The 18,868-nt window shown below is 48.3% G+C and overlaps 1 protein-coding gene and 1 non-coding gene across 5 annotated transcripts in view; one reads left to right on the forward strand and one right to left on the reverse strand.

The window, feature by feature from the left end:
• SLC7A8 (solute carrier family 7 member 8) overlaps nucleotides 1–18,868 on the forward strand; it is a 58,538-nt gene that overhangs the window by 34,586 nt on the left and 5,084 nt on the right. For all 4 annotated transcript variants that reach the window (XM_033851339.2, XM_033851340.2, XM_073800650.1 and 1 more), the window contains 5 exons: nucleotides 9,184–9,309; nucleotides 10,809–10,962; nucleotides 11,583–11,706; nucleotides 14,046–14,149; nucleotides 17,715–17,811. In XM_033851339.2, coding sequence (XP_033707230.1) covers nucleotides 9,184–9,309; nucleotides 10,809–10,962; nucleotides 11,583–11,706; nucleotides 14,046–14,149; nucleotides 17,715–17,811 — 605 coding nt within the window. The remainder of the gene's footprint in view (nucleotides 1–9,183; nucleotides 9,310–10,808; nucleotides 10,963–11,582; nucleotides 11,707–14,045; nucleotides 14,150–17,714; nucleotides 17,812–18,868) is intronic.
• On the reverse strand, nucleotides 4,316–4,422 carry LOC117311525 (U6 spliceosomal RNA). Its single transcript, XR_004525720.1, has one exon. It is a non-coding gene; the product is annotated as a U6 spliceosomal RNA (small nuclear RNA).

Consider the following 18,868-nt stretch of genomic DNA (forward strand, 5'->3'; position numbering starts at 1 on the left):
GTGCCTCTGGGTAGTAGGGTGCAGACCTCTCCCTCCAGTACCAAGAGCTGTCTGCAAATGAGCCCCAACCAGGTCATTCTAATCAGCACTTATAACAATCAGTTCTTATAACTGATTGTTTTTATAATAATCAGTCCAGCCCCCTGGGCTTCCCTGGTGGTGCAGTGGTTAAAAATCCGCCTGCCAATGGGTTTGAGCCCTGGTCCGGGAAGATCCCACATGCTGCAGAGCAACTAAGCCCGTGCACTACAACTACTGAGCCTGCGCTCTAGAGCCTGTGAGCCACAACGTCTGAGCCTGCATGCCACAACTACTGAAGCCCCTGCTCCTAGAGCCCATGCTCCGCAACGAGAAGCCACCACAATGAGAAGCCCGCGCACTGCAACAAAGAGTAGCCCCTGCTCACTGCAACTAGAGAAAGCCCGTGCCCAGCAACAAAGACCCAACACAACCAAAAATAAATAAATAACAATCCAGCCCCCTATCCAAATGGCCCCTTCCTGACTTTCACCCATCAGACCAGACCAGTGTGGTTCATGGAGCAGAAGCTGGCTTGGCAAAAAGAAAGAGTTTGGTTTGGGGACCCACGTGGGAAAGTGTTCATTGGCCCTCTGATGAAGACACAAAACGACCCTTTGCCAGCCCAACTCAGCCAAAGTCTTGTGTCCAGAAGCAAGGGAGGACCTGAAGACGGTCATCCAGTGGTCACTGAGGGATAGCCTGTGCTTTGTGAGCTCTCTCGGGGGAAGGAGAAGAAGCCATGATATGTACCCTGCCCCCAACTCTGTCTAGCATCACCGGTACTTGCCCTCCCCACTTCATGGGGCTGTCCCACGATGTAAAAACCCTGATATTTACTCGCTAGGGAAGAACAATGGCTCCTGTGCACACTTGGTATTTTCTGACTAGATTTGTTCATCTATCCATCCTCTATTCAGTAAGCGTTAGCACCTACTGTGTGCCAGGCAGATACAGGACCTCAAGATCACCCTGGCCAGCAGAGTGTTGTTAATGGCTGTGTGCACTATTGGCTGCAGAAGAATAGGGAAGTTTCATTCTTCTCTGGGCCTGATGGGTAGAGCAGGCGCAGCAACAACAGCATTCCTTGCTTTCTGTAGGGCATTCCATCCTGCAGAATGGGTGGTACAACTTTCTTGTGGAGACCAAGGCACAGGGACAAGCTTGAACATCAGGGCTCCTGGTTCAGTGGCTCGGGCTTATGCTTACCAGCCCCATAGTCCCCTGATCCACCTTTGTGCCCACACTTTCAGACAGTTTGGGTTGAAGGACCCCAGAGCAGGTAATTTGTGGATGAGTACCCTCCCAAGAAAAAGGCTGAAACAGGTAAGAAATTGAAGCAAAGGGTCAGGGATAGAGGAGGAAGCAAGAAGGGAGAAGCAATGCAACAGTGCAAGATAGGTCCTGATGTGTGATACGGCGTCTCTGAGACCCTCCAAATCGCCCCCTTTACCATCCACTCTGCTTTGCTGCCAGTCGTCAGCATTATCCTGAGCAAGTCGTGGCCTCTTTTCGAGTTATAGTTTCTTAGCGTATGAACAATAAAAATAACCACTTAACATTTTATACAGCGGTACACAGGTTACAGAGCATCCTCGTGGGATTAAAATGGACCACACTTCCATTTTACAGAGAGGGAGGGGAGGTTCAAAGAGTTTTACTGGCTTGTCCAGAGAGTAAGTGACCATGCCGGGAAGGGCATCATGGCCATTGGGTTCTTCAGGTTCTAAGTTGTCTGATTCTTAGTCCGCCCAGGCTGCCAGGTCCCTCCGAGGGAGCCATCTCTGCTTCCATCCTTCCGATTTGCTCAACCCCACCTGCACCGTTACCACTTCACTCCGTATACAAGCTGCTCTGAGCTCTACTTGCTTGCTGTGCACTTGAAAAAGGCACCAGAAACCCACGTGGTCCTCCACCCGCCAGGTGTTGCTGGGTAGAGGTGAGGGAAAGAGTGATAAAGTCACAGCCCTGGTTCTGTGAAGGTTGTAGGGACTTAAGACCAACCCCACAATCCCCTAATCCATCCTTAAAATTTTCTGAAGGAAGATTTATTTATTTATGCTAATGACTCACTGATGTTCTGTTTCAAAATGGACTAGAGACTGATTTTCAATTGCCTCTTCTACCGATAGTCTTTAATGTATTAATTTAAGGTAAAATTTCCCCCCAAATGTTGTTCCTACTCTTCCCTTCCAATATTCGTAATCCTTGGAGCTCGTGTGCCTCACCTCTCCCACTCCGTGGGGTGAACTCCACCTGGGGAAGCCGCAGAGCGCTGGGCGTCATCCACGACAAGATTGCACACAGTGGGGTCACTCTTTACCCTCTGCTGGGAGGAATGAACTCAGACTCTGGACTCCTGAGTTTGTTCATCTCTTGGCTTTCCATCATCATATCTTTTTATGACCTTTGATTGTAGCCTCTGGTCTGTAAAGTTAGGAGACCAACAAAACTCTGGGGGCAGAGAACAAAGGACTCGTGTCTGTGAACATTGCGGCACTCCACCTGCCTCGCAAGAGGTTTGTAACTCTTGGGCCTCTGGGTGTCTGTGCATCTGGGTTGCATACGTGGGCCTGAAGTTGTATGGACTATGGAGGAGACAGGAGGAGAAGCTGGGATTAGTTGAAGGAGGGGTATGGGGAGTCTTTTGCCCTGAATTTTTCTGAGAGGAAAGGCACAGCTACAGTTACCCTAGGGCATGCCTGTTTACTACTGTATTGAGTTACCGAGGGGAGGAATAGGAGGCACTGACTCTCTAGCCATAGGATCTGGGTGTGTGGAAGAGCTGGGATGCTGTCATGTGGTGCATGTGATGTGGAAATTCGCCAACCAGGTCAGCACATTGGTGACCTCACTTTCGCTGCCCGCTCTTAGAGCTCCTCCCTCCTTCCCTCCACTTGGTGTCCTGCAAGGCCTGTGACACACACTCCTTTGGGGTCCCGGTGTGTGCTCCCTGGTTGCCATTTTTTTTTTAAATAAATTTATTTTATTTATTTACTTATTTTTGGCTGCATTAGGTCTTCGTTGCTGCGCGTGGGCTTTCTCTAGTTGCAGCGAGCGGGGGCTACTCTTCGTTGCGGTGTGCAGGCTTCTCATTGCGGTGGCTTCTCTTGTTGCGGAGCACAGGCTCTAGGCGTGCGGGCTTCAGTAGTTGTGGCACGTGGACTCAGTAGTTGTGGCACACGGGCTTAGTTGCTTTGTGGCATGTGGGATCTTCCTGGACCAGGGCTCGCACCCATGTACCCTGCATTGGCAGGCAGATTCTCAGTCACTGCGCCACCAGGGAAGTCCCTGCCTGGTTGCTTTTAAAAAACTTTCCTCTTGAAGGGTATGCCCCCTGCTTTCTGGTCTTTCTGTGTGGTGTCTGGCCCTGTATTTGTTTCCTATTGCTGTTGTAACAAATTACCATAAACATAATGGCTTAAAACTACACAAATTGGGACTTCCCCGGTGGCGCAGTGGTTAAGAATCTGCCTGCCAATGCAGGAGACATGGGTTCGATCCCTGGTCTGGGAAGATCCCACATGCCATGGAACAACTAAGCCTGTGAGCCGCAACTACTGAGCCTGCGCTCTAGAGCCCATGAGCCACAACTACTGAGACCGCGTGCCACAACTACTGAAGCCCGCGTGCCTAGAGCCTGTGGTCTGCAACAAGAGAAGCCACCACAATGAGAAGCCCGTGCACCGCTGCATCAAAGAGTAGCCCCAGCTCGCCACAACTAGAGAAAGCCCACGCTCAACAACGAAGACCCAATGCAGCCAAAAATAAATAAATAAATGGATAAATTTATTTTTAAAAAACAAAAAAACTACACAGATTTATCACCTTACAGTTCTGGAGGTCAGAAGTCCTAAACTCAAGGTGTCAACAAGGCTGTGTCCCTTCTGGAGGCTCTCCTTTGCTTGTATCCTTGCATTTCCCAGCTTCTAGAGGCCCTCTATATTCTTAGGCTCATGGCCCCTGTTTCCATCTTCAGAGCCAGCAGCATAGCATCTTCAAATCTCTCCCTCTCTCTCTCTCTCTTTTTTAATTGAAGTATAGTTCATTTACAATGTTGTGTTAGTTTCTGGTGTATAGCAAAGTGATTCAGTTATGTGGATACTTTTTCTGATTCTTTTCCATTATAGTTTATTACAAGATATTGTAAAAAAGGTATTGAATACAGTTCCCTGTGCTATACAGTAGGACCTTATTGTTTATTTTATATATAGTAGTGTGTATATGTTAATCCCAAACTCCTAATTTATCCGTCTTCCTCCCCTTCCCCTGTGGTAACCATAAATTTGTTTTCTGTAAACTTATGGAACGCTTCACGAGTTTGCGTGTCATCCTTGCGCAGGGGCCATGTTAATCTTCTCTGTATCATTCCAATTTTAGTATATGCGCTGCTGAAGCGAGCGCTCAAATCTTTCTCTCTTTTCTGACTTCTGTTTTCCATCATCACATTTCCTGTGTAACTCTGACCTTCCTGTCTCCCTGTTATAAGGATTCTTGTGATGACACTGGGCCCGCTCAGATAATCCAGGATAACCTCCCCACCTGAAGATCCTTAATCACATTTGTGAACTTCCTTTTGTGAGGTAACATTCACAGGATTAGGATGTTGACATCTTTGGGGTGGCGATTATTCTGCCTACCACAGGTCCCATGAGTTCTGGTGTCATTGTCAGAGGGAGAAGTGAAGGAGAGGCTTCATGACTCCCCAGGGATCAGAGCTGACCTGGGGTGAAGGGTGCCCTCTCTTAGAGAGCGGGAGCTTCCCCACCCTCTCCACCGTGGACACGTTCCAGGTCAGCCACAGGATCTGCACTGTCATGGCTCAGACAAGGACTCTGCATCTCTGCCAGTTCTGCAGCCTTTCCAGGGCAGAGAGCGTTGAGCCCACCTCTCCTACTTGGAGGTTGCTAGGCCCTGGGCTCTGGGCAGGGTACGAGATTTCTGAGTTCTGAGTCCCCCACTCCTGCCTGCCTCATTTTTTTGTCTCCCTCCCATTTACGTTGACAATAAGCTTTTCAAACTGGGCAGATTTAAGTAACCAACCCCTGACTTCAGCATCTTCTTGAAGTCTCATCTTCTTGATGAGAAGATGAGACTTTTCACCACCACCCCCGCCAGCTTTTTTTTAAAACCAGGAAACAGAAAGAAAAAAGGAAAAAGAGAGGAGAAAACGCCCAAGAAATACACAGAAGGCTGGTATTCCATGGGGCTGTACCACCCCCATGGCCAGATTACAATGGACAAGAACCAGAGTCTTATGCCTTCTTGTTTATTTTGTCCAGCTAGCCCCAAATTATAAAATCCTCTGTATTGCTAGGGTCTTCCCCACCTACAAGAAGCATCTCTGATTTCCCTGGGCTGGGCTAGGGGCTCCTCACAGATGCCTGCCAGCTTCTGTGAAGAGCTGTACTGTCACCAAATTGCTTTGTGATCATGTTTTAGCTCATCCATCTCCCCTCTTACAGCGTCAGCTTCCTGAGAACAGGAAGGGACTTGTGTCTTATTTATAACTCCCTGCACCAGAGTGTCTAGCACTTGTAGGCTCTTCATAGATGGTGGTTGGATGGATGGATGGTTGGATGAAAACCCTCACATCTCAAACTGCAGTGGCCACTGATCCCCATCTACATGTGGCTTCCCTGAGGTCACTGTATCCCAAGCATGCAGAACTCAAGATCTGGCTGGGAAGAGGGTGGGGACATAGCCCTCAGCAACAGAAGGGGTGCTGGGTACAGACAGACAGAGGCAGGACGCCTGAGCAGGGCAGGGGCTTGGCAAGTGTTGCCTTCACTCACTGACCTTTCCTCTCCGGATGGAGGCTCGGGTTTCAGCCTGCTGTGAGGGACGCTATCCTGTGGTACCAGGAGACTGAAAGTACCCTCTTACCCCTCGTCACATGCTGTGATCGCCCAACTGCAGGGCAAAGGGTCAGACGGGGCCTGCAGCCGTTGTCCAAGGTGATAAGTGTCACAGGCAGCCTGTCTCCTCCGCCCTAGTCTCAGGATATCTCTTTTATGTCTGAAAGATCCCCGAAAAGGCTAAAGGTCAAAGATTAGTCAAAGGCTGGGTTCTTGTGTGTATATAGGCTCGGGCAGGACAGAAGACACCCACAGTAAGTTAATTTGACAAATTGTCCCTTCCTCAAACATCTCGATCCCCCCAGGAACACTGTGGAGAAGTCTCTCTGGCTGCCTGGATAAGGTCCCATTGTGTTTTCTATGCCAGCACATGGGAAGGCGACCACATTCCTCCTCCCCGCCCTTGCCCTCTCCTCCCCTTGGTGAGGATGGTTTTCTTCTCTGCATGATGAGATCGTGATCTGGGTCCTTATTCTGTAATCCTTACCTATCCTCGAGCCACAAGGGTGTTGTTTCCTAATCTTCCTTTCATAGATCAGTCTCCTGTATCCTTTAGTCATTATTGTTTGTATCTGTTTGAACTTCTGGGTCCCAGGGGCCTGGCCTTGTACCCAGAGGCCCTAGAGAGAAATTGAGATTACAGGCCCAGTTGCTTGGAGTGATTTAGGTTGAATTGTTACCAGGCATGTGATCCTGAAATCCTTATTGAATTGAGCAAGATAAACCCAGTGTGTATTTATCAGGACATCTCGGTCCATACAGAACATTTACAAAATGTTCTCCCCGTTCAGGCATATGAAATCCTTCCTCTGACAACATGTTTTGGTTCTCCTTCTATGACACCGTCTTGGATAAAAGCTCCTCCACTAGGAGTCAAGAGTCCCTACCCTTGAAGTTATGCTTCCTGCTGCTCTTTTGACTCTGTGAAACCAACTGAGGAGTTTCCTGGGGAGCTGGGGAGATTGGTATGCGTCTTAGAATGTGTAGACTGAGATGAGATTGGAGGACTGATGAATTGTGGCATTTTCTTTTTCAAGTATTAAGTATTTGTTGAGCACCTACTATTTGCAGGCACTACCGTGATATGCCCTGGGGTTAAAAATATGAAAAAGTCACAGTCCCACCCTCCTAGTCTACAAGGAGACAGAGAAAAAGAAACAGATAATTGTAATACAAAGAAATAAGTGCCAACCTTATTAACAAGGTGGTCTGGGAGTAGAAAGGAGGGGCGAACTTTGTTCCTTGCCTACAAAATGCGGCTGATACATCTTACCTGGCAGGCACCTTGTCAGGAATAAATAAAATAATAAAGACTCACGGATCAGGTGACATTTGAGCTGGATCTGGAAAGCTGAGGAGCTTGCCAGGTAGAAACAGCTCAGGGAGGAAGGTTACAGATGGATAATAATGTCAGGTCCTTACCCTGCAGAAATGTTCTCAGAATCAAGTAAGGTTGGAAAGTACTTGAAAAGAAAAAGCACAGTTTCAGGATAAGGTAATGATATAACTTGATCAGCTGTTCCAGTGAAATCAGAGGCCTGATTAGAGGCTCGAGAAGAGAGAGAGTCTCGTGCGTTTACACGTATAGCTTGTACCCTTGGAGGACTAGGGGGCGTCCTGGTCACTGTTTCAGGGGAAAGGGAAGCAAGAGGATTTTAATTTTTTTCCCACATTCTCAAGTACTTCATAACCACCAGGAAGCTGGGTTCCCACAGCCCCCGGTCTCCCATAAGTTGCTTAAGGAGTGTGGCAGTACAACTGTCCTACAGCTCAGCCTCTGAGCTCTCCGCCAGCCCTTGGAGGTTCCATGTTGTTGGCGTCTCCGTGGGAGCCCTGTGACTCCAAGCCCTCCATGCCACCAAAGAAGATATAGGGATGGTGGCAAATAAGCCCATGAAAACATGCTCAACAGCATTAGTCTCTAGGGAAATGCAAACCAAAACCTCAGTGAAATACCACTACACATCCTTTAGAATGGTCAAGCTTTTTTTTTGTTTAATATTCCATTTTATATATGTATCACATCTTTTATTTATTTATTTTATTTTGTCTGTACTGGGTCTTAGTTGCGGCATGTGGGCTTCTTAGTTGCAGCATGCATGCGGGATCTAGTTCCCCGACCAGGGGTTGAACCTGGGTCCCCTGCATTGGGAGCGTGGAGTCTTACCTACTGGACCACCAAGCAAGTCCCTAGAATGCTCAGACTTTTGAAGCTGATAATACCAAATGCTGGCAAGGATGCAGAGCAACAGGACTGTGCGTTGCTGGTGGGAATGCAAAATGACATAACCACTTTGGAAAACAGTCTGGCAATTTCCTATAAAGTCAAACACGTTCACCATATGACCTAGGATCCCATTCCTTGGGTATTTACTCAAAAGAAATGAAAACTCCCCTCAAAGACCTCTATGATCCACTCAAAGACTTCTATGCAAGTGTTTATAGCAGCTTTATTTATAATAGCTCCAAACTGGGAGCCACCCAAATGTCTATCAGCCGGTGAATAGAAAACTAATAATACGTTCATATAATGGAGTACTACTTGACAATAAAAAGGAACTATTAATATACATAGCAACATGAATGGATCTCAGAAGTACCATGTTAAGTGAAATAAGCCAGACACAAAAGGCTACATACTGTGTGATTCCATTTATGTGACATTCTGGAAAAGGGACAGAAAGCAAATTGGTGGTTTCCAGAGGTAAGGGAAAGGGACTGACCTCAAAGGAGTACAATATACAAGAGAACTTTCTGGGGTGTTGGAAATGTTCTATATAGAGAGTGTGGTAGTGATTAAACAATACATTTGTCAAATCTCATCAAACTATACACTTAGAAAAATGAATTTTACTAAATGTACATTATAACGTGATAAACCTAAGTAACAAAGGATTCCCCTAAACCTAAAATCAGGTTCAGGAAGATGACATCCAGGACCCTAGCAGCTGCTCAGGGCTCCTCTTGAACATACAGTATCTTGAAAACAGAGCCCACACTCATGCCCTGATGAGACTCTTGATTTTTCCCCAAAGCCAGTGCCTGCACTTCCATGCTCACTTCTGGCTTCCAGCCCTGGGCAAGGCATGTTCTGACGAAGCTCTAATTTGTGGCACGTAATCCCCATTTGTAACCCAACCTACTATCCTGGCCAAAGTTTCTGGACACTGGGGCTGAGCTTGCGGCATTTTTGGCTTACCCGTTACAGTCTTATCATCAGGAGCAAGGAGCGTTTCTACTTCTGTGCAGAGGGGTCATGTAGCCTCCTTATGGCCCTGAGGGTATGTTTGGGGGTCTGTCATTTCAGTGCTCCTCACATGGGTCAACTGCGCCAGTGTGCGGTGGGCTACCCGAGTTCAAGACGTTTTCACAGCTGGGAAGCTCCTGGCCCTGGGCCTGATCATCGTCATGGGAGTTGTACAGATCTGCAAAGGTGGGTGTCATCAGAACTTGCCACCCCTTGTGTGTACACACACCTCACACTGTCTTTGGATGTGTACACACCCTGAGATGTCCCAGTTCTCTCCTTGAATGACTTTTCTTCTTCGCTTGCTTGACAAAGGGGATGAGAAACCATTTTCTCCACGGTGGCCTGACTGGGTGGCCTGGCCGGGAGCTGGGCACGCCCCCTGGTGTGCAGAGCTCAGTCCTCCCATGCTGATCTCATGGCTCCAGCACAGGTAGATAAAGATTCCAGATTTCTGGAATACTATCGCCCTTTTGTCCCAGCTCCAGGGAAGCTCTTTGTATCTTATATTTTATCTTGTCCATATCTTAAAATGGGAGACAGAGGAGCTTTTTATACGTTTCAAAATTACTCATAATCTCTACAGGAGAGAGCGCTAACATTCCTGGGGCCCCTGCCAACATTCCCCATTGGATTTGGCCCTTTCCAAGCCCGAGCCTGTATTTGGTTTCCATGGGACCTGTGGCAGCACTAGACCCTGCCCAGTGTCACTGGCTCCTGGAGAAAGTCAGATGACAAACAGGGAGAACTCCCACCCACCCACAGGCTCTGGAGGCGGTGTGGGGGTGCCTGGATTTTGACTCCAGGAAACATAATTAAGCTTCTGCTGTATAACGTGCCTGATTATTTTCATCCGTTGGATTAAATTCATTAGCAGGTTGTATTGTTTTCGGGAACTTAGACTCAAAGAAATCACTGGGTTGTCTTTTCGAAGATAAAAGACGGCCCAGTCTTTATTGGGACCTCCTAATCTGGTCCCAGTGCTTTCTCCTGATCACTCTCATCTCGTTATTTCCTGTCCAAATCCTTGATTATGGATGAAGATGTAAAGTGCGGTCAGCTGCTCAGTATCTTACTACAACTTTAATCAGCAGCCTTTCTTGAGGACCCACTGTGTGCAGGATGTGGTGCTGAGGGCTGGGAAGGCCATTGAAAAGCTCCTCGCTGAAGAATCCCTGTCTTCAGGAGATCTGTTCCATGAAAGGGGAGACCAAACACACACCTTAGGAAGAGACAGGAGGATATTGACAAAGAAAGCCGAACAGGCTTGAGCTAATAATAGCATCACGGAAGCTTATGTTTGAGTGTTTGTTGTTCTTGGTGCTTTCTCCATGAAAATGTACCAACTTAGATATGAGGGAAGGTGATCAGGAGATTGCCAGTGACTCCCATCCTGCATCTCCGAATCCCGGCAAGCCAGTTCCAATTTACCCTGCCCTGCCCAGTAACCTCCCCTGGCCTTTCTTTCCAAGGAACTCTGCCTTTTAAAAAAGGAACATTCAGAACTGTGCTTTGAACCTGAGCCGCCATTTGGACTCATCATTACCATGTCCTGGGGGGTCCTAGACCTCTACTTCTCTGCTCCTTTCGGCCCCGCTTCTCCAATATGTGGCCTTCACTGGAGATCGGGGGCTGCCGAGTTCTGACGTGTCTCTCTGAGCAGCCTCCTGTCCCTGTGCCCACAGGACAGTACTTCTGGCTGGAGCCAAAGAACGCATTTGAGAATTTCCAAGAACCTGACATCGGCCTCATCGCGCTGGCTTTCCTTCAGGGCTCCTTTGCCTATGGGGGCTGGAACTTTCTAAATTACGTGACGGAGGAGCTTGTCGATCCCTACAAGTGAGTTGCAGTAGCCCAGCTCTCCCTCTCCCCCTTCAAACTCCATGACACCTGCCACTGGAAAGAGGGAGCCACACAGGTCCAGTGCCTACTTCTCCCCTCAGTCCCCTTCTGACCATGACCTGGTCTATCCTGAAGAGCCAGTTCATTTCCCAGGAACTTAGACCATTTGTCACCCACCCTACCAGGAGAAAAATGATCCAGTGACTATGCCAGAGCAGGTGAAAAGCTGAAAAAAATGGTGCTGAGATAACACCACTGCCTTAGAGAATGAAATGTGCCCTGAGAGGATTCCAGGCCTCTTACTCATCTGTCTCATGACAGGCAGGTCTTTGTATCTTGAGGTGTGTGTTCGGGGAGAGGGGGGAATGCAGGGTGGAGATTCTGGTCAGGAAGAAGTCAACAGGTATGGAGCATATTCCCAACCTAAGCTGTTTCATTTCCTTTCAATTATCCTGCCCATATGGAGACAAAATCCACCCCCCAGGGACAGGGAGCATCGCAGAAGGCTGCAAGGACAACTTCGTGCAGAAAGACAGAAGGCACTCCCTGGACCCCATGACGAGGCAGGTGGTCCCAGGTGCCAGGCCTTCCCCCTCTCACCTCCTCTCCCTCTACAGGAATCTTCCCAGAGCCATCTTCATCTCCATCCCACTGGTCACATTTGTGTATGTCTTTGCCAATGTCGCTTATGTCACTGCAATGTCCCCCCAGGAGCTGCTGGCATCAAACGCAGTCGCTGTGGTAAGAAATCAAACTCGGGGAGGGATAAATTAGGAGTATGGGATTAACAGATATGCACTACTATATATAAAGTAGATAAACAATAAGGACCTACTGTATAGCACAGGGAACTATACTTAATATCTTTTAATAACCTATAATGGAAAAGAATCTGAAATAGAAGATATTTATATCTTTATATAGAGAGATTATATATAAATATATATATAGCTGAATCACTTTGCTGTACATCTGAAACACTGTAAATCAACTATACTTCAATTTTAAAAAAGGAAAGAAAGAAATCAAACTCCCATGCCCTCAAACCGGGAATGATGATATAGACTTGCGGGCTTAGCCCCCCTCACTTTCCCCTGATCCATGGCTTTGTGGGACTGGAAGTCTTCTCAGGTCCTCAGGGCAGAAGCCACGTCTTCAGGTGCCCAGGAGCAATAGGATGGCCAGGTTGTGATGGGCAGCTACAGCTGCAGAACTGAGTCATTGTCACAGACTGTATGGCCTACAAAACGGAAATATTTACTATCTGACTCTACAAAACTCCTGATCTAGGGCACTTTAAACTTTTATTTATTTAGGCTGCGTTGGGTCTTTGCTGCTGTGCATGGGCTTCCTCTAGTTGCGGCGAGCAGGGGCTACTCCTCGTTGTGGTGCGCGGGCTTCTCATTGCGGTGGCTTCTCTTGTTGCGGAGCACAGGCTCTACGCATGTGGGCTTCAGTAGTTGCGGCTCATGGGCTCAGTAGTCGTGGCTCGCGGGCTTAGTTGCTCCACGGCATGTGGGATCTTCCCAGACCAGAGCTCGAATCCATGTCCCCTGCATTGGCAGGTGGATTCTGAACCACTTGCCACAGGGAAGTCCTTAGGGCACTTTAAACTTTAAATATGATGATTGTATAAAGGAGATGCGCTCCTCCTTAGCAAGACATAATCTTGCACAAGACTCGCAGTTTCTCTCTGCCTCCGTATCCTCACCTGGACAACTTGACTCCTTCCCTCATTAGGGAAAAGCATATGCAGTTTGTGCTGTTTGGGGAAAGAGATCTTACAGGTCCAAGGCATTGGGGTCCTTGATATCTGGGAAAGACCTGGGAGCCATGCAGTTCCCTCATGTGGCTTCACCTGGGCCACAGCCCCACCCTGCCACTGTCATCATGTGTCTCATCTCTGAAGACCATAAAAAAAGAGGCCCTCCACTGTCCCGTGGCAGCCTGTTCACATGACCACTAACCCTCCCCAGCAGGACAGCGCTTCTAAACAACCCCTTCCTCATAATGTGCTATAAATTATATATAAATACAAATGTGCTATAAATCAAGTATGTACTTGGCTCAGAGAATGTTGAAAAAGCTGATTCCCCAACATTTTATATCCTTTCTTTTTTAAAAAATAAATAAATAAATTTATTTATTTATTTTTGGCCGCGTTGGGTCTTTGTTGCTGCATGCGGGCTTTTCTCTAGTTGCGGCGAGCGGGGGCTACTCCTCACTGTGGTGCGCGGGCTTCTCTTGTTGCGGAGCATGGCCTCTAGGCGCACGGGCTTCAGTAGTTGTGGCTCGTGGGTTCTAGAGCGCAAGCTCAGTAGTTGTGGCGCACGGGCTTAGTTGCTCCGCGGCACGTGGGATCTTCCTGGACCAGGGATCGGACCTGTGTCCCCTGCATTGGCAGGCGGATTCCTAATCACTGCGCCACCAGGGAAGTCCCTATATCCTTTCAATACATGAAGACTAGTCTATAGCTTCACCACCTTTTATTTCTTGGCCTACGTAGTGGTTTTTTCTTATCACTTCCCCCACACACAATATCTTCTGTTTCTATGAATTAGGATTTATCTCTGTTTTACAGATGGGAAAACTGAGGCTCAAAGATTAAGAACTTTGCTCAGGGTCTCACAGCTCCTAAATGTTGGGCTAAGATTTGAAACCCAGCCTGCCCAAGTCGCTCTAGTATAATGTACGCGAGGCCTGGACTCACACAGCTGGTTTCTGGTCCTGGCCCTCCACTTCCTGGGTGTGTGATCTCAGGCAAACTGTTTAATTGCTTTGTGCCTCAATTTCATTATCCATAAAACAAGGATAGCAAATGTTAGTTGTTTATTGTATTATCACCACCATACACAGTCTCGTTCATTAGTTAGTCAGGCCCAAACATTACTGAATCCCCACGGTATAGTCATCACCAAGGGAAGTAGGGGTGCAGGAGGGGCTGGGGCAGGGAAGCTGTGGCCCCTCCTCTCAAGGACTTCAGCAGGGGTGGGTTTGGGAGGGAACATTCCCAGCAGTGACACGCAGGTGGGAGGCTGTGACCTCTCCTTTTATGCTCACCCCCTTGTTTTCTCTCCCAGACTTTTGGAGAGAAGCTCCTAGGGGTCATGGCCTGGATCATGCCCATTTCCGTCGCCCTGTCCACATTTGGAGGAGTCAATGGGTCCCTCTTCACCTCCTCCCGGTGAGTGCCGTCCAGGCCCTTCCTGGGCCAGAGGCCACTCTGCTGTGCATATTGCTCTGTGTATATGTGGGGGGGCTTGTCTCCGTCAGCGGGGTTCTGTATGGGCATCTGGGTGGTGACCTTGCAGGGGGTGATTGCTCACACGAGGGCGTGTGCGTGTGTCTGTGTGGACACGGAGGAGCCTGTGCTGCTCGTGTGGTGACGCACGACGTGTGTGGCTTTAGCTGCGGTGGCAAGAAGCGCCATCCCACCTCATGTCCAGAGGAGCAGAGGGCTGAGGAGTCCCCAGGCTGTGTGCTTGGCAACAGAACAGTGCCTTGCCTGCAGCCTCAGAGCCCCTTTCCCACTCGCCTGGAAGCAGGCTGTGCTGGCTGGAAAGGAACCCCACTCTGAAAGGGACCAGGGAGGGACCCATGCCTGGGGCCTCTGGCTGGCCTCATGAAAGTTCTGGGCCCAGATTACAGATCGAATGGGCTCATCTCTGAGTTCCCTGCGGGTGCAGGCTCCTCCCTGTTAAACTGACAGGTGGCTGTAGGAGGCCCTTGTGTGGCCACCCATGAGACCGGGTAGGGGTGTGAAATGAGATGGGTGGGGAAGAACGGAAGGAAAGCATTTGTCCAAAGCCACGTGCCCTACCCCAAACACTCTGGAAAGCCCGAAGCATGAATGGGCCCAGGAGTCCCCAGCCCCCGCCTGCACACATCCGGACGTCTGCCCCCTTCTTAATGTCCCTTTTTGCCGTCTCCAGATGGGTGGTTGAGGCTGGCAGATGCTGGATGATTTCCATTGATGTGGTCCAAAGGGTCCTCCCAGGGTTCTTAGAAAGCCCCCTCCTCCAAGGGCACAGTCCTACTCAAAAGATACAGCAAAAGCAGTGAGCCCCCGAATTCAGCTGCTTCCAAAGCCAAAGTCACATTGGGGAGGAGTTCCTGTGAAATGACAAGGGAGTGTCATGTTTTCAGGACCCAGGGCAAGAAAGAGGGAGTGTGGGCATCCCCCATACCCCAGGACCCTCCGACACTCACCCACGGCAACCTCGTGTGCGTGTTACACAGGAGCAGTGACCACCTGGAGGCCCCAGCCGAGGGCAAGCGGTGGAAGAGCAGTGACCCATGAGGCTCTCTGGGATCTATTGAAGGAGAGTGACTGGCTCCAGTCGCTTTAGAGTGGGGTTTGTCCCTCGGGTAGGCCGAGCAGCGGTCTGCGTGCATGTGGTCCAGCTATGTGTGCATGCGGGAGGCGGCGGCCCGGTGCGCTCGGCCTCGGATTCAGAGGCACAGCTCACCCGGCAGGCCTCCTCAACTCATCTTTCCAGTTCCTTCCATCCTTCTTTCTTCCTCCCTCCCTCCCTCCCTCCCTCCTTTTCTTCCTTGCTCCATCCCTCCCTCTTCCCCTCCTCTCTTCCTCCCTTCCTCCCTTCCTGCCTTCCTGCCTCCTTCCCTCCTTCTCTCTCTTACTCTTCTGTTTGGGGGTATGGAGAGGATGATCCTTCCTGAGGAGTAGGAGCGTGTGTGCGTGTGTGTCACGCTTAATGTCATGTCTCCTCTGTGGTCGGCTAGCTGGGCAAGGATTGTCTCTTGTGAACTTGACTTGCCAATGCTGTTGGACCTGCCAGCTCCACTTGGTCCTGGCTGCATGTGGAGGAGGGATGTGAACTTGGGACCCTGGTTATGTGCATGGTGAGGCCCACAGAGCACCTGGGGCTCCACTGGGTGCATGAGGCTGCACTGCAGAGGGGCGATGTCATGTGGCTGCATGAAACTAGTGACACAGGACGAGGTAGTTGATGATGGCAACTGGTGGTGTACATACGGGTACTTGGGACCATAATCGACTCCCATGCTTCTGAGGAGCCGCTCCACTCTCCCCCATACACAAATCACAAAGTGACAGTTCTCTTCAGACCCCCCAGTGTGCTGATTCTGTTCCTTTCTGTCCCCATCACACCATCCCCTTCCTCTCAATGCTTAGGTGCTCCTTTCCCTACAAAGTCCTAGAAAAAAGGAAAAGTGGCCTAATTTCCAATGAAAAGTGGCCTAATTTCCTAATAACAGCTTACAGTATTCTCTCTTTTTCTTAGGAGAGGAAAGAAGAAGAAGGCTGCTCTTTATGTTAAAATTTCTCTTTTTAAAAAGAATTTGTAAACATCAATATCCTGGTCGTGATATAGTAGTATAGTTTTGCAATATGTTACCAATGGGAGAACTGGGTGAAGGATACACAGGGTCGCTCTGCATTATTTCTTACCACTGCATGTGAATCTATGATTATCTCAAAATAAAATTTTAATTTTTTTAACTTAAAAAATAATTTTTGGGGAATTCCCTGGCAGTCCAGTGGTTAGGACTCCGTGCTTTCACTGCTGAGGGCCCGGGTTCGATCCCTGGTTGGGGAACTAAGATCCTACAAGCCGCCACGCGGTGCAGCCAAAAAACAAAGAAACAAACAAAAAAAGTTTATTCTAATTATAAGTTTCCTGTCTATTTAAAAAAAATTTTAATTTATAAAATCTAAGAAAGAAAATTTAATTTACTCATAATTCTACCACCCAGAGGTAATTGGTTGATATTTTAATGTTTTTACATGCCTGTAAATAGTATCTTAGTTAATAGGAATCATACTGCATGGAATCGTACAGTTTTCTATCTTGCTTTTTTCATTTAATGTTATATTGTGAGCATATTCTCACACAATCAGTTTTTTTTTTCAAAAGCATTAGGTATGCATAATATTCCATTTTATAGATATACCATAGTTTATGTAATCATCTACTTTATGGCATTTAGGGTATTTCCAATCTTTTTTATCATCACAATATTTTTGTATGTACACCTTTCACTAACTCTATTCATTTCTTCAGGATTTTGGGGGAGAATAGAATAAGTAGCTTAAGGATATAAATGTTCAGGTATAATTTACATACAATACAATACACAGATCGTAAGTGTTCAGGTTGATGAGTTTTGACGATTGTAGACAACCACGTAACTACCACTCAAAACAAGATATAGAACATTTCCACATATCCCCCAAGTTCTCACGTGTCCCTTCCTGGTCTACCACCCATTCCCTACCCCACAAAGGCAGCTACTTCCTGAGTAGGATAGGCATGTTTTTAAGGCTTTTCATGTACAGTTTAGTCCCCATGTCTCAAAGAACCTATATCCCTTGAGGAGGAAGGAGGCACATTTTTAAAGGGATTAAAGCTTTAGGCAAAGGAGAGAGGCTACTCCTACAGCACTCCAGGTTTTGTGAGAGACCCACAGAGTGACAGCACAGTCATCAGTAACCCCAAGCCACCCAGACCACACTCAGGGTCTCCACACTCCAGAATCCATCCACTTATATCCACTGACTGCCTCTGGTTTGCCTGCACCTGCCTTGTGAACGTGGGTCATTTGACTAGTGGGCTGGAAGGTGTGCACGAGAAGGCAGGTACCTGGCTGGAGGGGGGATGCTCCTGTGTGAGCAGAGGTGGGCATGGATGAGGGAGCCGGACTAGGGAGGAAGCATCCTGGGATGGTCCATGGGCCATCGCAGGCTGACCTGCTTTTCTCTCTGCCAGGCTGTTCTTTGCTGGAGCCAGGGAGGGCCACCTTCCCAGTGTGTTGGCCATGATCCACGTGAAGCGCTGCACCCCAATCCCAGCCTTGCTTTTCACAGTAAGGTTCCCTCCCTCTGCCAGCCCTACACACACCCTCCCTCTTTGTGCTGCTTTGAGCTGGGAGTTCACAGTTCCCACACACGCCCCTGTCACCCTTGTGCTCCTAGGTTTCTCTGGGCCTTAAATAATCTGGCAAATGGTATATACATGGGCCTGATTAACATCAAGAGATATAGCAAGGAGAGACCCTGGGTCCTGAAATACCTTAAGGTTCCCAGGCTGGCTCATTTCATTCTCCCGTACTTTTGGGTCAGACTGAAGTGGCTGCTTCAAGATTTTACAACCTCACAAAGAAACTTCTTTCTTGGCTCCCCCTGCACCTGTTACCCACAGGGTAGTAGCTTTGGGCCTCTGCTCCTGGCTGATCACTGCACACTCCCAGCCCTCCCCATCAACCTTCCTGCTCAAGGAGGCTCTGCCAGGCTCTTGGGAAACATCACTGAAACAAATTTGGTCTCAGGGTACACCAAATAAGAAAAATCATAAAGGAAGACTGGTAAACTGGTAAACCGAAAATGGAGAAAAGGAAACTAGGGATGGGAGGGGTAAATGGGAAATGGTGGTAAATGGAGGTGGAATTACCCCGGAGTAGAAGCATTTAGAGAGAGCAAACAGAAGGAGCAAAGACTTGTTCCTGATGAGTCTTTGGGGTTATTTTTTTTTCTTTCTGGATCCTGACTAAAATATCAAAAATGACTTTGGTTCACCAGAGAAGCAGTTAGACCAGGGTAGTAGAGCTCTCCGGAGTGAAGGGCATTCGCTGTACAACACGAGGGGGAATTTCAGAATGTTCAGATACAGGAAGAAGGTCATCCTGGTTGGTTAGTGGTGAAAGGCAACTGGAGAAGACTCAATGCTCCCAGTGAGCCACAAACCTTTTTCAGTTTAAGCCAATGGTGCAGGCCTATGACTGCAAGGCAAGTACAGTAAGAATCTGGCTTTTTCATCTCTTAAAATCTTCCCGATTATTTCCACCATCAGATCTTACAGGAGAACCGAGCCTTCTGTTGGCCTGAAACAAATTAGCAGAGGGAAAGAACATGGTTCCGAGAGAG

The sequence above is a fragment of the Tursiops truncatus genome, chromosome 2 (genome assembly GCF_011762595.2).
Source record: "Tursiops truncatus isolate mTurTru1 chromosome 2, mTurTru1.mat.Y, whole genome shotgun sequence".
NCBI classification, from domain to species: Eukaryota; Metazoa; Chordata; class Mammalia; order Artiodactyla; family Delphinidae; genus Tursiops; species Tursiops truncatus.